This window comes from Staurois parvus, unplaced genomic scaffold (assembly GCF_062004578.1).
Source record: "Staurois parvus isolate SC_StPar_1 unplaced genomic scaffold, SC_StPar_1.0 ptg000165l, whole genome shotgun sequence".
In the NCBI taxonomy this organism is placed as follows: Eukaryota; Metazoa; Chordata; class Amphibia; order Anura; family Ranidae; genus Staurois; species Staurois parvus.
In genome coordinates, this window is record NW_028317961.1 from 11325897 (window position 1) to 11350883 (window position 24987).

Below are 24987 nucleotides of genomic sequence, written 5' to 3' on the forward strand. Positions count from 1 at the left end.
TGATGGGGTATGATTCCTCCCCTAATTCCAAAGATCAGGCATTGTTTACTCCCAGTTAAGCCAGGACATTTTCTTCTCTGACTTCCTGTAGTCCAGGTCCCCTAAAGTCTGAAAGACCATTAACTGGCCCTTTGTTTAGAAATTTTGGAGACCCCTGAACTACCATGGGGCTATGAAGCACTGTGGTAGTCCATTCATTCTTCCTGTCAGTATATCTGCTTGCCCGTACATCCCTTATGGCAAGCAGATATACTGACAGGTCTGCAGGAGACCTGCATGGCACCAGCAATCTGCTGATCGCTGGTGCTATTCTTTCCAGGCTCTTTCAACCAAAAAATAATAAATGCAAATTTTTTCTACCTGCAAAAAAGTGCATTTATTATATTTTATTAAAAGTTTTACTTATCCTTTAAATAGCACCATCCACAAATTAATGGCACAGTAGCATTGTGGTACTCTTTAAGTATTTGTTTTCAAATGGCACTGCAGAAATACACATCCACCGCTCCAATGTTTTAAAACATACAGCAGTAGTGAAGGGGTTAAGACTGTAATTGGTAACCTTATGGAAACAGAGGCAATAAATCTGATATACTAAGTTGAGAATCTTCACTGACAAAAATATGTGAATATTTACTTCAATTATCCAATCATGTGAAAAGGATCTGCACATGATTGGGTATTAAAAGTGAAGAGGAATTTGCTTTTCATATGATTAGATAATTAAAGTTAATATTCACACAGTTTTTCCGGTGAAGAATCTTAGTAATTCAGCCCCATTATTTTACATGGGTTGTATGTTAAGCAACAATCTTAGACTTCATGTACACGAGGACTGCTAAACTCGAGTTTAGGAGCTTTTGGCATTTTTTTGCCAAAGCTCCTAAGCTCAACTCCATAAAAGCCTATGTGTCCATGTACACATAGGCTTTTAGCAGAGATTAAGGGCTTCCGCGTTTAAGTGAGGTTAAACTTCCCTCTCCTGAACGCGAAAGTATCGCGTTCAGGATAGGAACGTTTTGACCGCCCACCATAGAAAAATGCAAACCGCGGTAAAAACGTAGCAAAGCGTAACAACTGTGTTAGCGTGTTTTTGCAGCGATTTGCGTTTCCCAGGGGTCAAAGTAGGCTCCTGCACACAAAGCGTAAGGCCAAGTATCCCATGAAACATTTTTTCTGGCTGTGTTAACTTCTAGCACCTGTGCTTGGGGTTACAGACAGTCCAGGTCTGTAAGACATGGGATATATAGATCCAGCTGATACATTCTCAATTGTACAGCATTACTCACATTACATACATTCCTTCCAAACATAAAATATGTGGCTCTTCACTTTAGCACTGAATATGGGAGGAAATGGTAGACGTGTCTAGTGTTTATAAAGTGGAAAATAAAATATATTGTATAGTCTTTCTTAGTAGCCTGTACTCTCTTTAGGAGCAAAACGTGTTGTATCAAATACATTGCCAAAAGATAAAAACAAAATTGTGAAATGTCTCTGAGCTAGCAGACTTGTTAAATGTTCAAGGTTGGAAAGCTGGTCAGGCACAAGAAGCAATCTGAACAAATGTATGTGTAATCTCAGGGTTATTCTATCTACTGCATTGACGCAATAAACCTTCAGGGAGGATCAGACACATTTGAGCAATATTTAAATGAAGAATCTAACATCTCTGCGTGGGAATTGTAACTAAGTGGTCTTAGATGACAAATTGGAAAAATGCAGAGATATAATAAAGTGAGATTTGGATAGACAACACTGTGTAAGGACTTTTATTGTATATTGTTGTTGTAACTAAGGGCTATACTGGGATTATGTATGAAAAGTGTTGTAATATAAAAAAAAGTTGTTAAAGTGATGCTAAACACACACTGTTTCACATTGTATCTTCTATTTCTGTGTGTGGCACTGTAATTTATACTTAACCTTTTCAAATGTGCGGCCTCCCGGCGTCTGGACCTAGACGCTGAGCAGCCGCACATTTACGTGCAATTAACAAAAAACATATGTGCTGAGAGCGCGCACCCTGCGCGCTCCCAGCACACATGTCCGGTACTCACGGAAAGGTCCCGGTCTGCTCTTTTGATTGGGACCTTTCCTGATCATGTGATCGCCGTGACGATGCGGTCACATGATCCCTAAACCCCGTCCTGCCTCCCGGCTTCTGAAACTCTTAAAGGCCCAGGAGGCGCCAGCAGGAAGGGGTTAAAGGAGAAGTACAGCCAAAGCTTTTTTGGCTGTACTTCTTCTATGGATCATAGGAGTGCAGTTCGTTCTGCACTTCCGTGACCCGTTTTTGGCTGATGTCACCCAGCTGGTCCAGCCAGGGGAAAGATCCTGACTTTAAAGTTGGGATCCACCCCAGAGTCTGGAGCTGCACCCGGCTCAGCCTCTCAGTGATCTGCTGAGAGCCTGAGCCAGCCGCTCCCTCCCTCTCCACAGTTCAGCACTGCAGTGAGCGTGTGGGGGGGGGGGGCAGACAGTGTTGAGAGACAGCGAAATTGCACAATCCCAATGCACGCATTCCTGCATCAAGATGTGGCTATATGTGTAGGTGGGTTCTGCAGTGACCATCAGCTGGAACCGAGAAGCATTACAGGAGAAGAATGTCACTAGCACACCGAGGTTCTCTAATATGGGTCCAAATCTTTAATAGGCAATCACATAGTTACAGCAACAGCAACGTTTTGGAGTCTTGCAGGACCCCTTCATGCTTTCACATGCCTGATGAAGGGGTCCTGCGAGACTCCGAAACGTTGCTCTTGCTGTAACTATGTGATTGCTTATTAACCTCCCTAGTGGTCTGATTATGTTCATAATTCTGTGCTGAAAGCGGTACATTTTTTTTCCATGGAAATATGTCGTTTTTTTATTGTAGGCCTGTAATTTTTAGGAATAACTCACTGAAATCTGTCCGAACAAGAGTCTAGTAAACATCCCGGGTAGGATAAAACTTGAAACACGAAATCATAAATTATAATTTAATAAATAACCATAAAAAATAATAATATAATAATAATAAACTTAATTCAATAATATAATCAAACCAAAAACACTGAAATTTGAAATATATCTCCAAGTTCGCACATCGCTGAGCTCAGTCGCAAAATCGTTTTCAGTGTCTGATGACGAATTTCCCCACGAATCATCACTCAAATCTGCAAGTGGTTCTAATTTACTATCGCTGTTCTCTAGCTGGTCTAAAACTGATTTTGACCTAAAGGGACGCCATGGACTTTTCTAAGTTTCCAGGCAGAAAGAACAGACAAAATGCAGGCAGGGCACAGGACAAAGCACTAGGGACAAAATGTATGTGAAATGGTTTGAAACAGTAATGTTATACTATGTAATATTAGTTTATTAGAAAATGACAGTTTTTAAAATTTTTAAATTTGCCGTCAGTTCCGGCCCCCGTACGTCCCGACGCTCACAGGGACCGGTACACGGAAGCCGGTTGCCAGCATCGGCCAGAGGAGATGGCCGGGGACGCTGCAGGGGACGCATCGTGGGAGCGCAGGACAAAGTAAGCGCTGCAGGGAATCTCTAAGCAGCGCCGCATGGTATTCCCGAGTGTAGCTCGGGGTTACCGCTTTTGGTACTGAAACTTTATCCCGAGCTACACTCGGGAATACCGCCAGGGGGGTTAAAGCTTTGGACCCATATTGGAGAACCTTGGTGTGCTGGTAATATTCTTCTCCAGTGGTGACTGACAGTCACTGCTCTCTGCTCACAGTGGCTGTGAGAACTCAGCGATCAGCAGTCATGTGATCGCTGATAGTGGACTATCATTTACCACTGTGTCTATGCCCACGTGTGACTCTATAGTTACATGAGCTGCTTGGATGTGATAAGGAGGAAATGTTCAGCATAGAAACACACTGAAAACTGAACATGTGCAAAGATGTCGACACTGCTGTGCAAAATCCCTAGCTGCACTGGGGACTTGGACAGAAGAAGGACATAGAGAACAGCAGGATTAACCAGGTTTTTTGCAGAATTCAGAAAATGAATACCATAGTGATTGAGTGAGTATGAACAGCATGTAATACATAATTTATTGATAGTTTTTTATGAGGTGGGTTTCGTAACACTTTAAGTATGGAAACCAATCAGAATCCTCAGTGGAGATTTGACAGCTGGAAGTTGATTGGTTGTTAAGGTCAAAAAGAAATGTTCTTACCACATTGTTCATACAAGCCTCTTTACAGGGGTAGTAAAGTTCTCATTGTTACCTGTACCTACAGATAAGCCCATAAAAAACCACAGGCTGTACAGTGAGCGATCACTATGATAGCTATCACAGTGATCATATGATCAGGGACCAGGCCTCCCAGTTCCTGATTATTAGCACAAGACCCAGAACTCGGTGAGAGCTTGGACTCTGTTCTGAGAGCGTGCTGTGCAGAGCACTCCCAGCACAAACACGGTTACGTATATACAGTATGTGACCCCATGGAAGAAAACCCACTTCCATGAGGTCACATATATGTGTACAGTGGGCAGGAAGGGGTTGAATAAAGCCTTTGTGAAAAAAATATCCAAGTTTGCATTCCCTGTCTCCTACTGGAAGCAGGTGAGTGTTTTATATATTACTAGATAATGGCATATTCTCAAAATACCTTCCTTTCCAGTATAGCTACATAGTTTAATTGCCAGGAAATTATATAACAACTAAGGCGTTTTATTAATTTTGAGAACTACTATACTGTTATGTAAACAGAAATGAATTTAAGCCAAATGATTAAATATTTATGTAATGGTGTTGAAACAAGAAATTCGGTGTTAATTAGCAGGTAATTTGTTATGGGAAGTTGCTTCCAGTCTTTCTAATAAATAAAATGAGTCATCATCATCATCAGAACAATTATTTAGACAAGTATGTGGAAAGCAGTTCAGTGATTAATATGACCCTGATTATTGGTCATCATTTCAGCAAGTCATCGTTGGCCATCAGATTTCTTCTAAGGAGGTTTGCATGTTCTGTACCGGCCTGAGGGTTCTTTATCTTACATCAATATGCTGTATTATATATACTGTACATATGTATTACAACTTCCAGATGAGTGGTAAAACTCCAGATGTAACACCTTACAGTTCATACTGTTGCAGCCATATGTGATTATTACAAAGAATTATATACATGACCATGACACAGAAAACAAACACACAAAAAGGAATACAGTATTATAATTCATAAAGTAATGTTGCATAGTAAAAAAATTCTGTCCTTGCTAAATGCCCAAATAGTTCTCCTTACAAAGGAGTTCATGGGTGCAGGTCTTATCAAAGTTGCCATGAAATATATATTCTGAGTTTTTGGTTAAGAAATGAAGCTGTAGCCAAATTATTGAATTATTATTATTATTATACAGTATTTATAAAGTGCCAATACTTCGCTCAGCGCTGTACATTACAAAGGGGGACAGAACATGTGACAGAACAATACCAATACAATGCAAAACATGAGGGGATTGAGGGACCTGTTCTTTCGAGCTTACAATCTAGGAATTGAATAACAAAAACCCTTTTTTTAATTAATTCTTTATTTAAAGGGTAGCTCCACTTTTGTGGAAAAAAAAAATAGCAAAATAAAAAAACCAAAAACAACAACAAAACATATACAATTGTGACTCAAGTCATATTGTATTTGAACATTATTAAAAAATACCTTTCCTTTTTAATCTGCAGCGCTGTAGTTTTCTGCAATATGGCTGCCGGGAGGCATTCCGTATACCGATGGTGTACAGAATGCCCCCAGAAATGTCCTGCTTGGGTGATTGACGTACTGATTTTCCCAGAAATCTTTACTAAGATACAAGTCAGATTTTTACCATCCCTGCAACAAAAATGTAAAAGGGAAATCACATCTAAAGTGCCATTTCCCTCATTAGAACCTTACAGGTGCAGCAGCTGATTGGTAATTATAAAATCACTTCTATTTGATTCACTCTGCAAATGGACACAGCCAAACAAACAGCTATTTCTTCAGAATAACAAGAGGTAAGAATCTGCAATAAAGTTTGTTAAAATCCCTGCAATGTACATTGAACATCCAGAGAGGAATGTTTTTTTTTTCTCAGCAAAAGTGGAGTTACACTTTAAAGACTTTAAAACATTTTACATACTACTCAAGCGACATAGAGAAAAGACACTGAGCATATGAACAAGAACAGGTTAAAAGATTACACAAAACAAGGTATCTCATTTAGTATCTAGGTGAACCAATATCTAGAATATGGTAATTGCCAGTACTCTCCGGTTGGGTGCGAAATTTTAATTCATTCTATAACTGCATATGATCTATTATATAACAACAAAGACACTTATGTAGTTGGCTCAATTGAGACTTGGTTGATGTCATAATTCAATAATAACCTAGGGATAGCTCTGTACATGCAACATCCTTAAATTATTTTGCCAGAACAAAAGTGAGTTTACAGCCTTTGAAAGAAGATCACAAAGTGCAAGTAAGACTTTGTTGAGGTGCATCCAACATCAACAAAAATTGAGTAAAACAAACTCTGTACTTTAAATATCCAACGATAAAAACTCCAAAAGTCCCCCCCCCCCTCCTCTCTACAGAATTATAGGGGGCCCTTGATAGGGAAGTTTATTGGTTCACAAGAACCTGATTTTGAAGAGATGATGCTTAAAGTGTGTAGACCCTAATAATGAATTTATTTGCTCCCTATTGGTCTGGTAAATATACCATTGGAAGTGTTTTGTTGTATCTGTTTTATAGTGCAAAACAAAATGTTGTTCTTGTCAGAAATTCAAAGTTGCCTTTTGTCCTCCCTACACTTCCGGTGTTATGTGAAAGAGCGCTTATATTTCTTATTTTGGACTACAAATTAATAAGCCATTATGTTGTAGAAATCTGAGAGTAGGAGTGCTAGAGTAGTTTAGGAAAAGACACTGAGCAGAGAGGACAACACTCAGGACTGAAAAATGTTGGGCATTATCAGTCCACAACAGGGTTTAGGAGCCGAGTGCGTTCCTTGCAGATCAACAGATTTTTTGTTGAATGGGCGTACCCCTGAGGACGTGCATGTGCACGAAACACGTTGGGTGGAGCCTACGTGCTGATGTCGTGCCGCCGCATCCGTGACTAGCGGCGGTGGCCATCTTGGTGTGTGAATTCACCCATGTTTGTATATCTTTACATGTGGAATGTTTTATATCAATTTTAATAAAAGTACTACACTATATATCACTTTCCGGGCTCCGTGTGCTGAGTTTTTTTCCTAGGATAAGTCCTTTCCGCTAAAGATCCTGAGTGTTCTATCTGAGCGATCAGCAATTGCTGCTACTATACCAGCAGCTTTCTGGATAAGTCCTTTTGGCTAAAGATTCTAAGTATTTACCTGAGTGGTCCGCTATTACTGCTACCATGCCAGTAGCTTTCTAGTGAGTGCATAGTGGTGGTGGAAGTTTTCACTGGATCCTATAGCACCTGTTTGGAATTGAACACGTTGCTGTGTCTTGTAGTGCTGCTGACACATTATCTGTTCACTTTATGGACGTTTCTCTTATCACATTGATTTATATTTGATGGACTTTACTTATTCATTGCTTCACTGAGATATATACTGATATTTATGCACCTATGTTTCACTGAGAGATATTTATCATTTAAGTTGGACAGGTGTTACATTTGATGCTTTATTTTGATGATTATACATTATTATTTAAAACATTTTTTTTTTAGCACTGCACTATATACATTTAAGATATTTTCTTGTACTTAGAGGGCTTTTATCCTTTTTGCTGAAGCCAACTGAAGTATTATCTCCATGTCACCGCTGGCCTGCAAACAGAATCCTGACTGCTATAGCAGCATGGAGTTTGTTTACCTTTTTACTCCTGGCTGCCAGATATATAGTAGAATCATTTCTTCTACATGCTGCGGAAGATAACATCTCTTCTGCTTTGTGCACCAGGTTCACCTGTCCTTCCTGGGTGACCTGGATCTCCATGGCAGGTGTAAAATGAAAAACTGAAGCTGGAAGTGTTCACCTCTAAGCATTTCTAGGTTTAGAGCTGTCAATCTTTGGCCTACCTGGCTGGGGAAGGAGCTGGTCGAGCACAGCTTCGAAAGAGACCAGAGGTGAAATTAGGGATTTTATGAAGCCCTAATGTCTTTTCAAAGAGAACCTGTCACTTACAGTATTGTCAGCTAGACCTGGAAGAGTTTTTAAAGTAATTTTGGAACACACAGAGTAAGTGCACTCAAATTTAACAAAGTGTGGCAATTTGAATAATTTGATGTTCTAAATCAGCAATTTGGTGCATTTTTCAGCATGTGACAGACTTTGTTATTCTCCCCATATTAAGAGTTTAGACTGTGTAGTGAATTTAAGAACTGTAGAATGGTACATACTTGGGTTATTGCTCTGTCTTGGATGTATTACATATTAAAGTGGAAATCTGGGCTCATTTTATCTAAACTTAACCCTGCCTCCACCCCCATTCTGTGTATATTTACCTAATCTAAGGCGCTCTGGTCCAGTCATGTGATCGGCTCCCAGCTCTGCCTTCAGGGGACAATGGAAGCCTGTGGTGACATAATTGGTCAGGCACTGCATCTTTTGTCGCTGTTCTCTCCGCTTCACTGATGCCGATGCTGGGGAGAGCACGTGACCGGACCAGAGCGCCCTTAGATTAGGTAGTATATATATATTTCTTTTAGAGGGTAGTTATTATAGTGCTTAGAATGGGGCTGGGAACAGGATGAAGCTTAAATAGTATTAGCCTGGACGTCTACTTTAAGTACTACACCATTACACGATAAACAGTTATTTTCACGGAAATTAAGGTGAGGATACTGTTTGTAACCTTTGCACAGGACAATAACAAAGGAGAAGCTGGCCTGCATATTTATTGTGAAAGTACGTCTTAGTTTATAATATCCCATTCTGCAGCTATAATTCAAAAGTGAAATAAGTAGAAAATCAACATTTTACAGGATATCCTTTAAAGTCTATCTTAAAGGTCAGTTTCATGCTGTACATCAGACATTCCTCACACTCGATACTGCGAATTCATAGTTTCACTGTCTTGTTATAAAATGATTTCCTTTGTACGTGTGGATCCTCTCTTTGTTTTGAGTTAACCATCTTAAGAAAGCTCCTAACAACATACATATATTATTTGTGATATCTAGAGGCCAGGAAAGTAGTCTGTAAACATGGATACGCGCAAGTGTTCATCCTTATATCCTTATACTGTATGGGAAACATTTATGAAGCATCTTTTAAGGTGTTATATATAACCTTTTTGTGATATAATAAATTAACAAAATAAATTAAGTTAAGAAATCATAAAATATATACCAAGAAATATGAAATATAAATAGAAATAGAAATAATGAAAATACAAAACTCCCCAAATCCAAAAGTGTCCAATAATAACTCCAAAAATAAGTCCAAAAACAGTGTCCAAAATTCCAATCTTTTTCTCCAAATATGAAAGTTGACCTCTATTTCATCCAAAACGTACCTCAAAAAAAAATAAATATAAATAATCTAGTGCAATTCAGTCAATTAAAAGAAATCACCCCGTGCAACTTCACACTTCACTTCAAAAATATTTGTGAAAATATTGTGAAAATATAATATGTAGAAGAAAAAAAAAATAAATATATATATATATATATATATATATATATAATTAAATTATTCCAATCTTAGTTAATTTTTTATACAATACCTTTCAGGACTTATGTTGTGGGACTACTTTCATCTTGTTGACAACAGGATTTGAGGACAGTCATCTGAAGCATTAAAGTGTTGCAGCACTGTCTGTCTTTGTGGAACTGCTTTGTTTGTAACATTAAGAATGTACCAGCTTCATCTGGAAGGCTGAATGAAATGTCTGTAAATAGTTTACACTTCATCTACTAAAGCAAAGGCCCAAATACATCTATAGTGTAGACATTGCATTCTTTTTGATCCTCTACATAGTAATGTCTCTTTGAAATAGACCAGTGCGTAGTGTGCTACATTGGGATCCAGTGCCTGGACCAGTGGTGTACAGACGATACAGTTGCAGAAACACTGATTAGGCAATCCTGGGTGACATGTCCTCCAATGGGCAACATATGCTGGGAACCCTGCTGGCCCTGTGCCAGAGTGTCCCAGAGGTCTGGGTGAATGCAGTCAGGTCAGGTTGTGGAAAGATTAATGAGCAGAGGTGTCCCCCCTCTCAACCTTAGGACATACAGAGGCATGCAGCCAAGCACACAGTTCTCCTTACATAGTATGGCTATACAGAATATGTAGAAATTCATCCTCAAAGTTCACAGAAAATGAACACACTAAAATCACGGCTACTCTTAATTTCTTCAGAGATCAGAATCTCGGAAGCCTGATATCCTTAAATGTAAATACACAGCATTTATTGTGAATGTTAAAAACTGGCTGAAACCCAAGTCAAAGTTGCTGTTGTGATCTTTGAGGATGAATTACTTCACTGTACATTCAGCTAGAGAGGTCACTGGTACATTTTAGGTATAATATTTTCACATTAATTCATATGGAATTGTGTTGTAGATGTTCTTTTCTGAAGCTGCGTTGCTTTTTCTGTTGGTTATGTATAACATTTTATAGATATACTACTGTATTGCAGAAGACCAATAAACATGTAAATTATTGGGTTACAGAAAGAAACAAATGGTGACAGGTTTCTACATAGTTGCCCATGTCAACAAGTCTAAGTGAATAACACTCTAGGTTAAAGAATTGGATATGCATTTCAAATTATAACTCTTGCTTGGGTTGTGTGGACACAGAGTAACTTGTAATCATTTAGCCTGTTTTGCCAGTAACTTGTTATTTTTACATGCAATGCTAAACACAGGGTGTGGTAAGGGGTGATTTTCAGGTGCACAGCACTGTTGAAAGCCATAGGTTCCATGCAGCTTTTTGAGTTAGCATCAACAATTTGGACTGATGTACCTTACTCAGCACCGTACTCTACACAGATTCTGCATATTTCCCAACACTGTGATATAATTGTAAAGGGAACGTGTAGTGTTTTTTGTACTTGTTTTCCTTATTTGTTGTGGTCAGAATTGAAAAATAACATTTAAAATATTTTTTTCTTATATTAGTTGTTGCGTATTCATATTTTGTATTCTCCTTTTGAGCCAGCAGGTGAAGTGCTACACTATTTTTATATATAATAGTTTACCTCCGTTGTTGTAAAAAGTCTGTTGCATACCAAGCTCAATAGCTCAAGCTAAAGTTTACAATAGTATTGTCTGCCCCTCCTTCACTCTCCATCTACATGCCTCTGTCCTGATGCTTTATCGAGAGACATTATTATGCCATAATTCTGATGGATACTTACCTTGCATCTCAATCATGTGGGATTTTCACTTCATAGTGACCATATCAATAACTATCATGACTCGTGGTCTTCAACTGTGCACCAACGTATAGAGACTGACTATTACTGACTATTACTATGAATACCCCAGACCTCCTACTGCTGTTTACCCTTTTAGGGAATTACCTATATTGCCCACAATTTGCCCCTATTATGAACAGTAGCGTCTATCATATCTCACCATTGTCCACATTGACACTGTACTTTTTTCTTCGCGCTTTGCAATCTGGATTGCTTTTTGGTTTTATTAGTATTTTTAGGTGGTTGTGTATGATATTCATTGTCTGTAGATATAATGTCCCCCCTTTTTAATTGGGAAATCAATATAATATGTTTTTACATATGAGCTACTCTGCTTGGGTGTATAATTACCTACTTTGGTAGCTTGCTTCTTGCAGCTGCCGTGCTTGGTTCCTTAGAGGCATGGATGATCTGCAGAGCAGGAAAAAGCCATAACAACAACCTAAAAATACAACAAGTAACATAACTGTAGCTAGGAGGAATCTTTGCTCTTTATCTTTATTGACAATAGACTTTTATAATCTGAATGATATAGTACATGCTTGTAAAACTGATGAATTCTTTAAGATTGTTTTGTTTCATATACATTTCCGGAATCACTAAGGACATATGGTAAAGTATGTATCTACTTTATAGAGTATATATGCATATCTATAGCTAAAGTGATAAACATTTTCACTGTGTACATATCTGACAAGATTATTGTCCAGTGACTTCTTCATTCAGTCCAGATGAGCATGTAACACATGTGGGGGAGATTTACTAATCACACAATCTGGTGTGCACAGTAACTAAAATGCTTCTAAGTTTAATTGTCAAAACTGAATTGAACAAACTGAAAGTGGAACTTCATTCTCTCAATTAACATTGACTATTTGTAATCCTTATGCTGCTAGCATTAGTAAATAGATAGGAAAGTATATCATATTGTTTTAAACTTTTTTTTTTTACATTTCGTTAGTTACTTCCTGGGTTCCATGCCTAGGCAAATGATGTCATACCTCCCAGGAGTCTTGAGGAGGGTAGGGGAGGGGAGGAGAGGCTTTCTCAGCTAAGGCAGATGGATTGTAAATTCATCTGCCCTTACTTAAGATGGCTGCAACCAAAAATGCTAGGGGGGTTGTTTTTCAAAGTGATTCTTCAGCAAAATAAAGCATGGAGACATGGGTGGATGGGGTTTGTTTTGAAAATTAAAAATTAATTAAATAGTGTTTTTGGTTTGTGCTGCTCAGATGCAGTGTAGTGCCTCTTGAAGTTACAAGCTGATTGGTTACTATGCACAGCTGCACTAGATTCTGTGTGCAGAAGTTTTAGTAGATCTTCCCATGGTTCTTAAAGTGGAGTTCCACTCTAACGCGGAAGCTCCATTTGTTTGCCCCCCCCCCCTCCACTGCCATACTTGGCACCTTTTGGGAAGTAGGGGGAAGCAGATACCAGTTATTGACAGGTACCTGCTCCCACTTCCGGCTTAGTTCGCTACGGCGAAGTGAGCCGAAAGTTCGGCCCCCTCCTCTCTCCCGCAGTCTCCTGGGAACTTTCACAGTGCCCTGATGATCAGTGCCCAGCAATGCCACCCACTAGTGCCACCCACAAGTGCCCAGCAGTGCCGCCCACAAGTGCCCAGCAGTGCCGCTCACCTGTGCCCACCAGTGCCACCCAGCAGTGCCATCCATCAGCGCTGCCCAGCAGTGCCACCCATCAGTGCCCAGCAGTGCTGCCAGTTAGTGCCCAGCAGTGCCGCCTATCAGTGTCCATCAGTGCTGCCTATCAGTGCAGCCTCATCAACGCACATCAGTGAAGGAAATTACCTGTTTGCAAAATTTTATAATAAAAACAAACGAAAAACTTTTTTTTTTTTGCTCTTTTTTTATTTATAGCGCAAAAAATAAAACACCCAGCAGCGAGTAAATACCACCAAACAAAAGCTCTATTTGTGTGAAAAAAAATGTTAAAAATTTCATATGGGTAGTGTTGCATGACCGCACAATTGTCAAAGTGCGACAGCGCTGAAAGCTGAAAATTGGCCTGGGCAGGAAGGGGGTACAAGTGTCCGATAGGCAAGTGGTTAAAGGTAAAATATTAAAACAGAACTCCAGCTTCACTGCAGAACGGAGAAGAAAATAATAGAAGTAAACACTGTTCATAGCCACCAATCAGATATTCTAATCTGCTCTTGTCCCTGTAATGTGATTGGTTGCTATCCATAACGCTGAAACTTTGCTTTGAATTTTAAAAATGAAAATTACTGATCTACCTGTATGTATTTGCCATAGTATCTTGCCTAGTTTTTAACAATTGGCTATTTCTTGAAGATAGACCTAATGATTGATTATAACCATCATTGGGAATGATTGGGAGAAGAGAAATTCATTTTTCCTTATCTAGAATGATTAATGATTAACTGCAAACACTTCTGATCCTGAAATGTTATGAAATTAGGCTATTTTGTTTTTTTAAAGATTCTCCATGTATTAAACAGAACGGGAGAACATTTGGGAACTAGACCAGTTAGCAATACCACCCACATTTCACGTGAAATGCCACAGCGTCAAAGGTTTACACTAGTATAAGGTGTTACAAATAACTACCTTGGTATTAGGTAAAAAAAATTTAGAATGGTGTTAGTGTGCTACATTAAAGAGCCATGCACATTCAGCTATATTTTGAGTTTCCTGACATGGCTATATTACTGAACTAGTATTTTTATGTGCCATTATTTTTTATTGATTAGTATTGTGATGCGTCAGTTGACCATAATGATTAACCTTGTATATCTATGCTTTGCATCCTACTGTGGGGGGTTTGCTAACATCTAACAAATCTTGTACAGCCGAAATAAATAGCAGTCAAGAAATCTTTGTACTGCTAATGTTGCAACAATAACAGTGCCTTATATTATAATGATATAATATTTTGTATATATGATTTGCACTATATAGTCAGATTGCCTACACATTGGCCTCTAATGGTATTCTCTAGTGGTAGAAGCAGGGCTCACCAATATTTCCCCTATTTATAATCAGCCTAATTTTAAATTTGGCAGCAAATATCATTCAGTATTCTCAAAAGGCAAATTACTGATTTTTTCAGATCTAGGGATCTAAAAAAAATCTTCTTTAATAAATCTGGTCCACTGTATACATACATATATTGGTGTTCAGTTGTTAAAGTTGTTTCCTCCTGAAGCAGAACTTGCTCTCCATGCAAGTGGCAATTTTTCCATTTTTAAGTGTTCCCCCACCCCTTGAAGAAACCAAAAAAAAAATCATCTTTAGGCTGGCCATACACTATACAATTTTCTGTCCAATTTCTGCCCAATTTCCTTTAGATTTACCTTCAACTATGTAGTACAAGAGCCTGCGTAATTGGATACAATTGAAAGTGTTGTTAGGTTTGACCTCATATTATATGGTTTTTGGTAAATCTAAACCACAAATCTCAAGAAAATTGTATAATGTATGGCCAGCCTTAGTGGAAACATTTGGATATGCCCACTTTTCTCACAGTTTATTTATTGCAGGGGATGATGTTGTCATCCTGCCAACAAGATCCTGGGGAGTGCTGAGTACTTCAAATCTCTCAAAATGCTGCAGCACAGTGCCAGGATCTTGCTGGAAAGAGGATGATGTCACTTTCACCTAAGCCCCATGGGCAAAAGCCAAGGGATAGTTGAGTATATTATCAAATCCCTATATCCCCCCACTGAGTTGTAGGGGTTTCAGCAAGGAGGAGAGAGCACACTAAATAAATAATAAGAAGCAGTAAGCATGCCTTACTATGTAGGTGCAAGGTCTACTTTATATCACCTTTTCAATGCCTCTGCTCATGGCTGCCATGACTGGGTGTTCAATTCTCTTCTCTGTCTGCTTTAACTATATATCTACCAACGTTTTAAGAAAGTGTTATATCAAATATGGTGTTGCTGGAAACTTTCCAATACTGCAATATAACAGGGTCAATAGGGAGCAAACCTTTCTAGCTGCTAGTTGATATGCAGTACTACATAGTTAGTGTATTTCACTGTGGTTTCTTGTAGCGTGTCTTGTGGCAAGATACAGGAAAGTTTATCCAAGCTTGAAATATTCTATCAAACTATTATGTAACTGTTTGATTTTATCCATTAAAGTCTGTCCTTTTAGCGTTAACCATAAAACCTCCATATATGAAAGAAAACTAAAAATAGAAACGAGAAGTTGTCAAAACCAGCAGCCCTATAACAAATGTCACTTTCATGACATTCGTTTGTGTGGGCGCAATCACTCTCTCCTGAGTCAAGTATCTTTTAAGCATTGACAGAACTTAATAGTGAACTGTCAACTTTACAGTGTTCATACCATTGATACTTAAAGCAGTGTTAAACCCCCAAAAAATGTATTATGTTGCAGCTTATCAAGATGTGGTGGCTGCATCAGTTTTCTTTTTTTTGTTTTTTCCCTCTGTTTTCACCTGGTGATCTGCCCAACAACACACCTCAGGTATTAGTGAGACAAAACTTTGGAGGAATAAGCACAGGACACATTAGAGAGCATCATTGTCAGTCTGGAGGGTGGTGGGGAGAGGGATTGTTAAATGTATTAGCAGATTTTAATAAAATAACAAACTGAAGCCAAACTCCAGCTAACACTTTATAATCAGTTACAGCAAACAGTTTTCCTTTTGGGATAAAGGTTTTACTTGAATAAATAAAAGCTGGTCATTTTAATCACCCCTGCCAGTGGTAAAAGGATGGTTTCATCCATGCAAACTGATACATTCCACTGGAGAGCTTGAACTTCAGAGTTGCTGGCTGAATCACCAGATGAAAACAGAAGAAAGAAAATCTAAAAAAAGGAAACCAATACAGCCATCACATCTAAGAATTGCTAAGCTGCAATATAATAAATGTTTGCTTTGGGGTTTAATACTGCTTTAAACCATGGATCGTAACCCAGATTGCAGACGTTTTTGGCATGAGTTGCTGCTGTCTCTGCCCTCTTTGTTATTTCTTTTTCTCCATTGTGTCCACCCATCTGCCCTCTGGTTATTTACATCTCTTTGCTGCCTCCTGCCTTCCAGTCTTTTAGGTGTCTTCACCCAATCCTGTAATGAAGCAAAAGGCAAAGCCAGGCAGTGTAGTTGCAGGGGTGGTGGGTGCAAATGTAGTCATTGGTGGAGGAGGAGTACAAGAGATGCAGAAGTAAACAGTGTTGTAGGAGACGTGCAGGGGGAAAGAGGTGACCATTGGTGGAGGAGGAGTGCAGAGGTAATCAGTGCTGGAGGTGAGTGCAAGGGATCCAGAGATCCTCAGTGATGGAGAAGGAGTTCAGGGGTAATCAGTGGAAGAGAAGGGGTGCAGGTGGGTAAGAGGGTGTGGACAGCTGTGGAGGAGTGCAGAGGTGAGCACTGAACAAGAGATGAAAATATCTGGACTGTTAAAATAAATTGGCTCTCACCCTCTGAACTCAACAAAAGTATCTCCTGAACAGAGCTGCAACTGCAAATTACAGGGTTCTATAACAAAATGTTTATTGGGTCATTCCTATTTAGACCTCCCCCCATGACGTGTGCAGCCATAATAATAAGCCATTTTATCTTTGGTGGCCATTGATCTATATTGCACATATATTTATACCTTCTGTCTACTTGTGTCCTAAGCACACACCCTATTTTTACCTCTTTACATAAATGGCTAAGGCAGATTTTCATTGACCTGATAACCAACTTTTTATCTTCCAAATTGGAAACTAATGTAGCTTATAATACAACAGAAGGGGAAATGTTATTATCTATCCAAACTGAATGATGTATTTTTAACAATGGCTAATTAAAAGTGTGATGAAAGCATTCACATTTTTAAATCTTCTGTATTGTTTATTGTGGTGCTACAAAAATTAATAAACAAAACTTTTTAACATACGAATGTGAAAAAAAAAATGGGCAAAAGAAAGGGGGGAAATTAATCCCAACTTAATAAGGGGTTAAATAGTAAAACTTTTATAAAAAAAAATAATCTAACCAAAATGCTGCAATGTAACAGTTATATTGCAATGTATTTTTTAATAAACCTTGCAGACACTGTGTGAGAGGTCTTTCTACAGTAGTGCCGACAGCCACCTCTGAGACATAGAGCCGGACCTGGCTGTCAAAGTGACAGGAGAACCCTACAGATTTAACCAGACAGAAACAGTTTCTCAGTGTATTATGCTGGCTGGGCTGTCAGTTTGACAGCCAGTCCTGCTCTGTTATCCAAGAGAATTTCTCAGTGTAATGTAAGTAACTTAGATTGTAAGCTCCAAGGAGCAGAGCCCTCCTAACCCTCTTGTATTGAACTGTATTGCTGCTCTATTGTCTCCTGTTATATTGTAAAGCGCTGAGCAAACTGTTGGCGCTATATAAATCCTGTATAATAATAATAATAATAATGGGATTTAGCTGTCAATTTGATAGCCTGGTCCCATTTTGTATTTCTGAATTAAGAACTTAGCTATCAAACTCTGGCCCCGTAGCTGCTGCATGAAATGCTATAGCAGAAGTTCTGCCCCTGGGTACATATGCTCTATTACTGCAAAAAAATAAAAATAGAAATAATAAACAGGTAAATGCGTTTAGTTATATATAAAATAAAATAAAACACAACTTATTTTAAAATAATACCTCACTTTCCATAGGTCTGCATTGCCTCTCTACTGATGAGCCAGATTTCAAATATTGTAAAGCAGCGTGTGGGTGGATTCTAAATGGTGTTTCCTATTCTGTGTTTGGGTTTTTAATATCGCAGACTATAAAATGTCTTCTTTTAAGTTCCACTGCGAGCCATAGAACGGAGCCAGCCAGAGAACAATAGCAATCAGAAAATATAAACACTTCTGCTGTAAACCAAAAATCTTTATGTTTTGCACTTTGTAATATCATTGTAAAATTGTATGAAATACAATGCAGTTCTGTATCATACTGTGATACAGAGCTTGCCCTAACAAGAGCAATTGAAGGGAAACCAATTAATAACATTCATCATATCCTGTCTGTTGTCTATACGGTTTTGTCGTTTCCTGTTCTCTGTGTTTGTGGAACCTGTATAGTATTTCCTCTCTCCCTAGTAAAAATGGGACAAATAATACTGTTACATCTCCGTCATCTCTATAGATGTATAAACTGCTAGCACAACAACCATCCCTTTGCTTTTGTTTCAAGGCTAGAAGTAAAATGCTTTTATTACTTTGAAATATGTTAGCTAAGGGTTCAGCAAATGAATTCTAGAGATATACCACACACACAAATGACCATTGAACATTTTAAGTGGAATTCTAAACATTTTTTTTTTTTAGGATAAAATGGGTAAGGGTTCATTCACACGACAACGCATGCGTGAATGCATGCATGTTGTGTTCTTTGTAATGTACACTCACCAGCCACCTTATTAGGTAAACCTTGCTAGTACCAGTGCCTTCAGAACTGCCTTAATTATTCGTGGCATAGATTCAACAAGGTGTTGGAAACATTTCTCAGAGATCTCGATCCATATTGACATGAGTTACTGATGCCTTTCTATCATCTGGAACCGGTTTGCCCATTCTCCTCTGATATCAACAAGGCATTTTCGTTCACACAACTGCTGCTCACTAGATATTTTCTCTTTTTCGGACCATTCTCTGTAAACCCTAGAGATGGTTGTACGTGAATATCCCAGCAGATCAGCAGTTTTTTAAATACTCAGACCAGCCTGTCTGGCACCAATAACCATGCCACATTCAAAGTCACTTAAATCCCTTTTCTTCCCCATTCTGATGCTCGGTTTGAACTTCAGCAAGTTGTCTTCTCCATGTCTAGATGCCTAAATACATTGAGTTTCTGCTATGTGATTGACTGATTAGCAATTTTTTTCCAAGCTATTAAACAGGTGTACCTAATAAAGTGGCTGGATAGTGTATTGTAATGCATTGGTGTGCATTTTACATGCATTGCACTTATTTGGGTTTTTTTCCTTGCATTTATGTGCATTTGCATGCGTTTGAACTTGTGTTGTGCTGAAAAAAGAAGTGCCACACTTTTTTCCAGATCTGGGCAAATGCAACACAACATGCTAGTGTGAACTGCATTCATAGGGAACCATTATTTTGTGGTTGCCATGTTTTGGTAATGTGCTAACAAATCCACCCCAGTTCATCTGGTGGGAATGAACCCTAGGGGTTAGAACAAACGTTTAGAACTAAGGGTATTTATCCCCCTTGGAGGTATTAGAGCTGGATGATGAGGGTTTGGCAGTGAATCTCAGAAAAAAAAAAAAATTAAACAGAATTCTCTGTATTAATGGAACTAAAATCAAAGCAAATAAATCAAGTTGATATGTCAACTGACCTGCAAGTATATTCCAGCCGTGTATGGCCTGCTTAACTCTTCCTCACTGTTTTCCATTGAAGCTTGCAGCCAAGCAGTTTGCAGTGTATATCTATGCATAAGTCTTATGACTCATCGATTTTAAGCATTCCTGGAAAGAATATAGAATAAAAAAGATATGTCTGTGCTACAACGGATAGCAGAAGCCAATTGCACAGACCCTGTAATAACCAAGAGAGAAAAACCTATTTTTACTTCCAGAAAAGTAGTATACAGTACAGCCAGCCAGCATATTCAGTATATAAGTCTATAACTAATTTTGTCCAAAAGAATGATGTTTCGCTTTGTATTTTCTTTGCCCTACAGAACTGTCCTCCAAAATCGAGCAATATTACTTAACCACTTGAGGTCCGGACACTTTCACCCCCTTCCAGTCCAGGCCAATTTTCAACTTTCAGTGCTATCACAGTTGCAACACTGTACCCATATGAATTTTTTAGCATTTTTTTGAGACAGATAAAACTATATTTTGGTGGCATTTATTCAGCACTGCGATTTTTATTTTTTTGCTATATAAATGAAAAAGTCTGAACATTTAAAAAAAAAAGAGTTTTTCTTATAAAATTTTGCAAAGTAATCTTTCTTCATAAATCTTGGCCAAAATGTATTCATCTATCTTTTTAGTAAAATAAAAAAAAAACAAATTAGTTTATAACCAAAAATTATAATTTTTCAAAATTGTTTTTTACATTTTTATTTTATTTTTTTTATAACATACTGTCACCCTAGCAGTGCAGTGTCACCATAGTGACACTGTACTACTTGCAGGGGGTGATGAAGATTTTTTTTTTTACACTGATTGCTTTTACATTCATAAAAGATGTAAAAGCAATAATTTCTCCTTCTCTCTGGCTGCATTCTTGCAGCCATTAAGAAATACTGTGAGAGCTGTGATTGATCACAGCTTGTCACATGGTACAAGGCTGTTGTGAATAGCCTTGTACCATGTGACCTCTATGATCATTCACAGATTTCACAAGTAGTAAGCAATGATATCAGAAGTGACATCTTGATTACTACTATTCATGTGATCACTGACTGGCCAATCAATGATCACATGATCGGGACCTCACACAGAGGTCCCGTACATCGATCGGTGTTGTGCTGTGTTTGGAGGACACAGTGGGCTCCGGTCGCAGTGCCGCACGCTCCCAGGGAGCGCACACAGGCAATGGATTTGGGGGGGACTTTTAGAAATGTCTACCCACTCCGGCAGCGCTCCCGTAGGCCCGTTTATGGGCCGGACGGGAAGTGGTTAAGAGTGGAACTGCACTGCATCTGAGCACCACAAACCAAAAGCACTATTTAATTAATTGTTAATATTTGAAGCAAAGTTCCCCATCCATCCATGTCCCCATACTTTATTTTGCTGAGAAATCATTTTGAAAAACACCCCCTGGCATTTCTGGCAGTTAAAATATTAATAATGTTTAGTAAAAGCAGGCGAAGAACTTGGTTTGCTTGCGTACAAATAAAAAGAAAGCACATCTCTGTTAAGCAGACATAGATAAGGGTTCATGTACAAACTTACCCTTTGTTAGCAAATCACTAATGCAACTATACAGCTAGAACACCAAACTGGACCCTAGACAGTGTAACAGATGTACAGTAGGTTTGTCACCCCAATCTACACAAAATATAACTTGTACCTAGCAGCATATTGAAAGGGATTTCATGGGCTTACTATCTAAATTGTAATAAGAGGGGAATCAGGTATATACAATTGACTCTACTATGATTGGCTTACTATCCAAGTAAATGTCTTGTAAAAATATATTATTTGTTCAGATCACCAAGTTTTCCTATATCCATATGCAAATCCTTATATAAAATGTATTTTTTTGGGAAGAATATACCTGCAGCTTGCTAGACACCCTTTTTCTTTACTCTTTATTCATATGAAGGCTCTCCTTGTCCAAGTCCTTTATAAACAGTTAGTGGTTGCGTATGGAGAAGATGAGTACTCATAGCTGCGTGATCACATTGCTAAGCATTATTTTGAAAACAATAGCAACTGGCCTGGGAAATGAACCAGGAACCTGGTCAGTAGAGTCTTCCATGAGATTGATCGTATTCCATTCTTAATTATGTGCTTCTTTTGCTAAAACTGAAGAGAGCACAATCTGCTGCAGCTCTGCATGAAAGCCATTCATCTTCTAACTTCAGCTTGTTCAGTTAAGGTCCTTTCACATGGGCATTCCTTTTTTTTTCATCAGTTCAGTCATGTTTTTACATCAGTTTTTTGCATCCATTACCAGTGCAAAAACGGAGGCAAAAATGGACCGTTTGTCCGTTTACATCCGTTTTTTGTCCATTGAAGTTTTTTTTACAGAACAAAAATAGGGCTTTGAGCCGTTCCAAAAACGAATGTTGACGAATGCGGATATAAATGGATAGTCGTTTGTTTACAGAAGTTTTTCCATAGAGATGCATTGATGTCCGTTTTTCATCCATCAATGGACGGGTGAAAAACGGATAAACGGAACACCCTTGTGAAATGGGCCTTAAGCTTTGGCAAAAAGCCTGGAAGCTGGTTTTTATGCACAGCTGCACCAGATTTTGCACTCTCCAGTTTTCCTAAATCAACCCTACGTGTTCTTTCATATGTCTGTAAGGAAAACATTTAATTTCATGCCAATGAAGTATTTCATGTTTTGTTATGTGTAAGTTCTACATGGTCTAGACAACTTAAACTCTTTATCTCTTTTTAGGAGATGCTCGAGTGAGAGGTCCTACGGGGGTCCTGTCTGAACGCCGTGGCTCATACCCTTTTATTGATTATCGGCTACTGAACAGTATGTATGGAGTGTACCTTTTAGGCTTTGATATTGTAAAATAAGCTCTGTTTTTACATCTGCAATCATAACATGTAGTTTATTTTATGGATTGCTTGTTTTTTAACATTTTAATATATTTGTTTTTTGTGTTGCCTTGGAAATTATCTTCACCTACCTAGGGCCATGTAACACTAGTGATGCTGTCAGTGACTTACTTTCTTCTATGGTGTCACTCTTTTGCTGATTCAGTCATCACTCTGACCCCATTTTTGAGTGGAGTTCTGCTCTGATTTTTTTTTTCATTCAAATTTTTTTATTGCATATGTCAGCAAGACACTACAGCAAATCCACATACAATCACAGTGAAGAAGTAAAACATACAGCATGAATGTTACTATAAGGTACAAGCAAAACCATGTGAGCGTGCCTGTCAGTATATCAAGTAAAAGAGGGTGGCATAAACAATGGTCTATTCTCCCAGCAGAGACCCCTCAAAAAGGATTAAGTTAAGTTTACCACCCATGTTACAAAACCCTATGTACCTATTCCAATGTAATAGAAATGGTGAAGGAGTAGTACCTCTAGAACTATGCCTTGCTTATGTACTTTTTTTCAAATAAGGTTTAAAAATAACAAAAAAAAATGAGAAAACGGCAGAAACTGAAAAGAAAGGTTCTGAGGTGTTTGACCAGCAATAAAGTGTTGCCTATTAGGAAAGGTGCCAGGATCGGCTTTGTGTATTATGACCCTTATAAACCACAGTAGAGTGGTGCTTAGCTGCCTGTATCAGACATAATTAATGTAGAACTATAGGCAAAACTTTTTTCATTTTGGATAGAGCAAGGGAGGGTTATAACCCCTGTCAAATGTTTTATTTCACCATCTTTGTCCCACTGTGGAGATTTCCCTTCACTTCAAGTCCCATAGCCAAACATGAAGTAAGAGGAAATCCCTGCAAATTAAGGAAATTCATTGGGGGCCCACAGGTCAACTGAACTAATCCCCCCTTGGAAAATGTCCCCTCTATTATTTTTCTGCTGACAACCCAAAATTTGGGGGTTCTTTTATTTTCACTTTCAATGATATGTTCAAGTGTCAGCAATGCTAGCAATTTATAGCCACTATACAGTATGCTTCAATTTTTCAGACAGCTAAAATTTAAATACCTTTACTGTACATTGACATTACTACAGTTGCAAGAAAAAGTATGTGAACCCCTTGGGATTACGTGGAGTTTTGCATGAATTGGGCATAAAATGTGCTCTGAACGTCATCTAAGTCACAACAATAGAAGAACACAGTCTGCTGAACATAATACTACACAACATTAGATGTTGCCATGGTTTAATTGCACATAACATGTAAACATTCACAGTGCAGGGAGGAAAACGTATGTGAGGCCCTAGCTTAATGACTTCTCCCAGAGCTAATTGGAGCCAGGAGTGAGCCAACCTTGACTCCAATCAGTGTGATAATATTGGATGTGTTGCTGACAGCTGTCCTGCCCTTAAAAAACACACACCTGTTTTGAGTTTACTGGTTTCAAGAAGCACTGTCTGATGTGAACCATGCCTCGCAGAAAAGAGCTCTCAGAAGACCTACGATCAAGAATTTTTGACTTGCATGAAGCTAGAAAGGGTTACAAAAGTATCTCCAAAAGCCTTGATGTTCATGTGTCCACGGTAGGACAGACTGTCTACAAATGGAGAAAGTTTAGCACTGTTGCTACTCTCCCTAGGCGTGGTCGTCCTGTAAAAATGACTGCAAGAGCACAGCGCAGAATGCTGCATGAGGTAAAGAAGAATCCCAGAGTGTCAGCTAAAGACCTACAGAAACATTTTCTAACATTTTCGTTGACACATCTACAATAAGGAAAACATTAAACAAGAATGGAGTACATGGGAGGACACCACGGAGGAAGCCATTGCTGTCCAAAAAGAATATTGCAGCACGTTTGTAGTTTGCAAAAGAGCACCTGGATGTTCCACAGCACTACTGGCAAAATATACTGTGGACAGATGAAACCAAGATTGAGTTGTTTGGGAAGAACACACAACACTATGTGTGGAGAAAAAAAGGCACAGCACACCAACATCAAAACCTCATCCCCACTGTAAAACATGGCGGAGGGAGCATCATGGTTTGGGGCTGCTTTGCTGCCTCAGGGCCTGAACGGATTGTTGTCATTGATGGGAAAATGAATTCCAGAGTTTATCAAGACATTTTGCAGGAAAACATACGACCATCTGTCCGCCAACTGAAGCTCCGCAGAGGATGGGTGATGCAACAGGACAATGACCCAAAGCATACAAGTAATTCAACAAAACAATGGCTGCAACAGCACAGAATACGCCTTCTGGAGTGGCCCAGTCAGAGTCCTGACCTCAACCCGATTGAAATGCTGTGGTATGACCTTAAGAGAGCGATT

The 24987-nt window shown here is 38.7% G+C and overlaps 1 protein-coding gene across 2 annotated transcripts in view; it reads left to right on the top strand.

Annotated features, from left to right (window-relative positions):
• Nucleotides 1–24987, top strand: part of PDE7B (phosphodiesterase 7B) — a 460575-nt gene that overhangs the window by 356778 nt on the left and 78810 nt on the right. For both annotated transcript variants that reach the window (XM_089676206.1, XM_089676205.1), the window contains one exon: nucleotides 22494–22577. In XM_089676206.1, the coding sequence (XP_089532332.1) occupies nucleotides 22494–22577 (84 nt within the window). The remainder of the gene's footprint in view (nucleotides 1–22493; nucleotides 22578–24987) is intronic.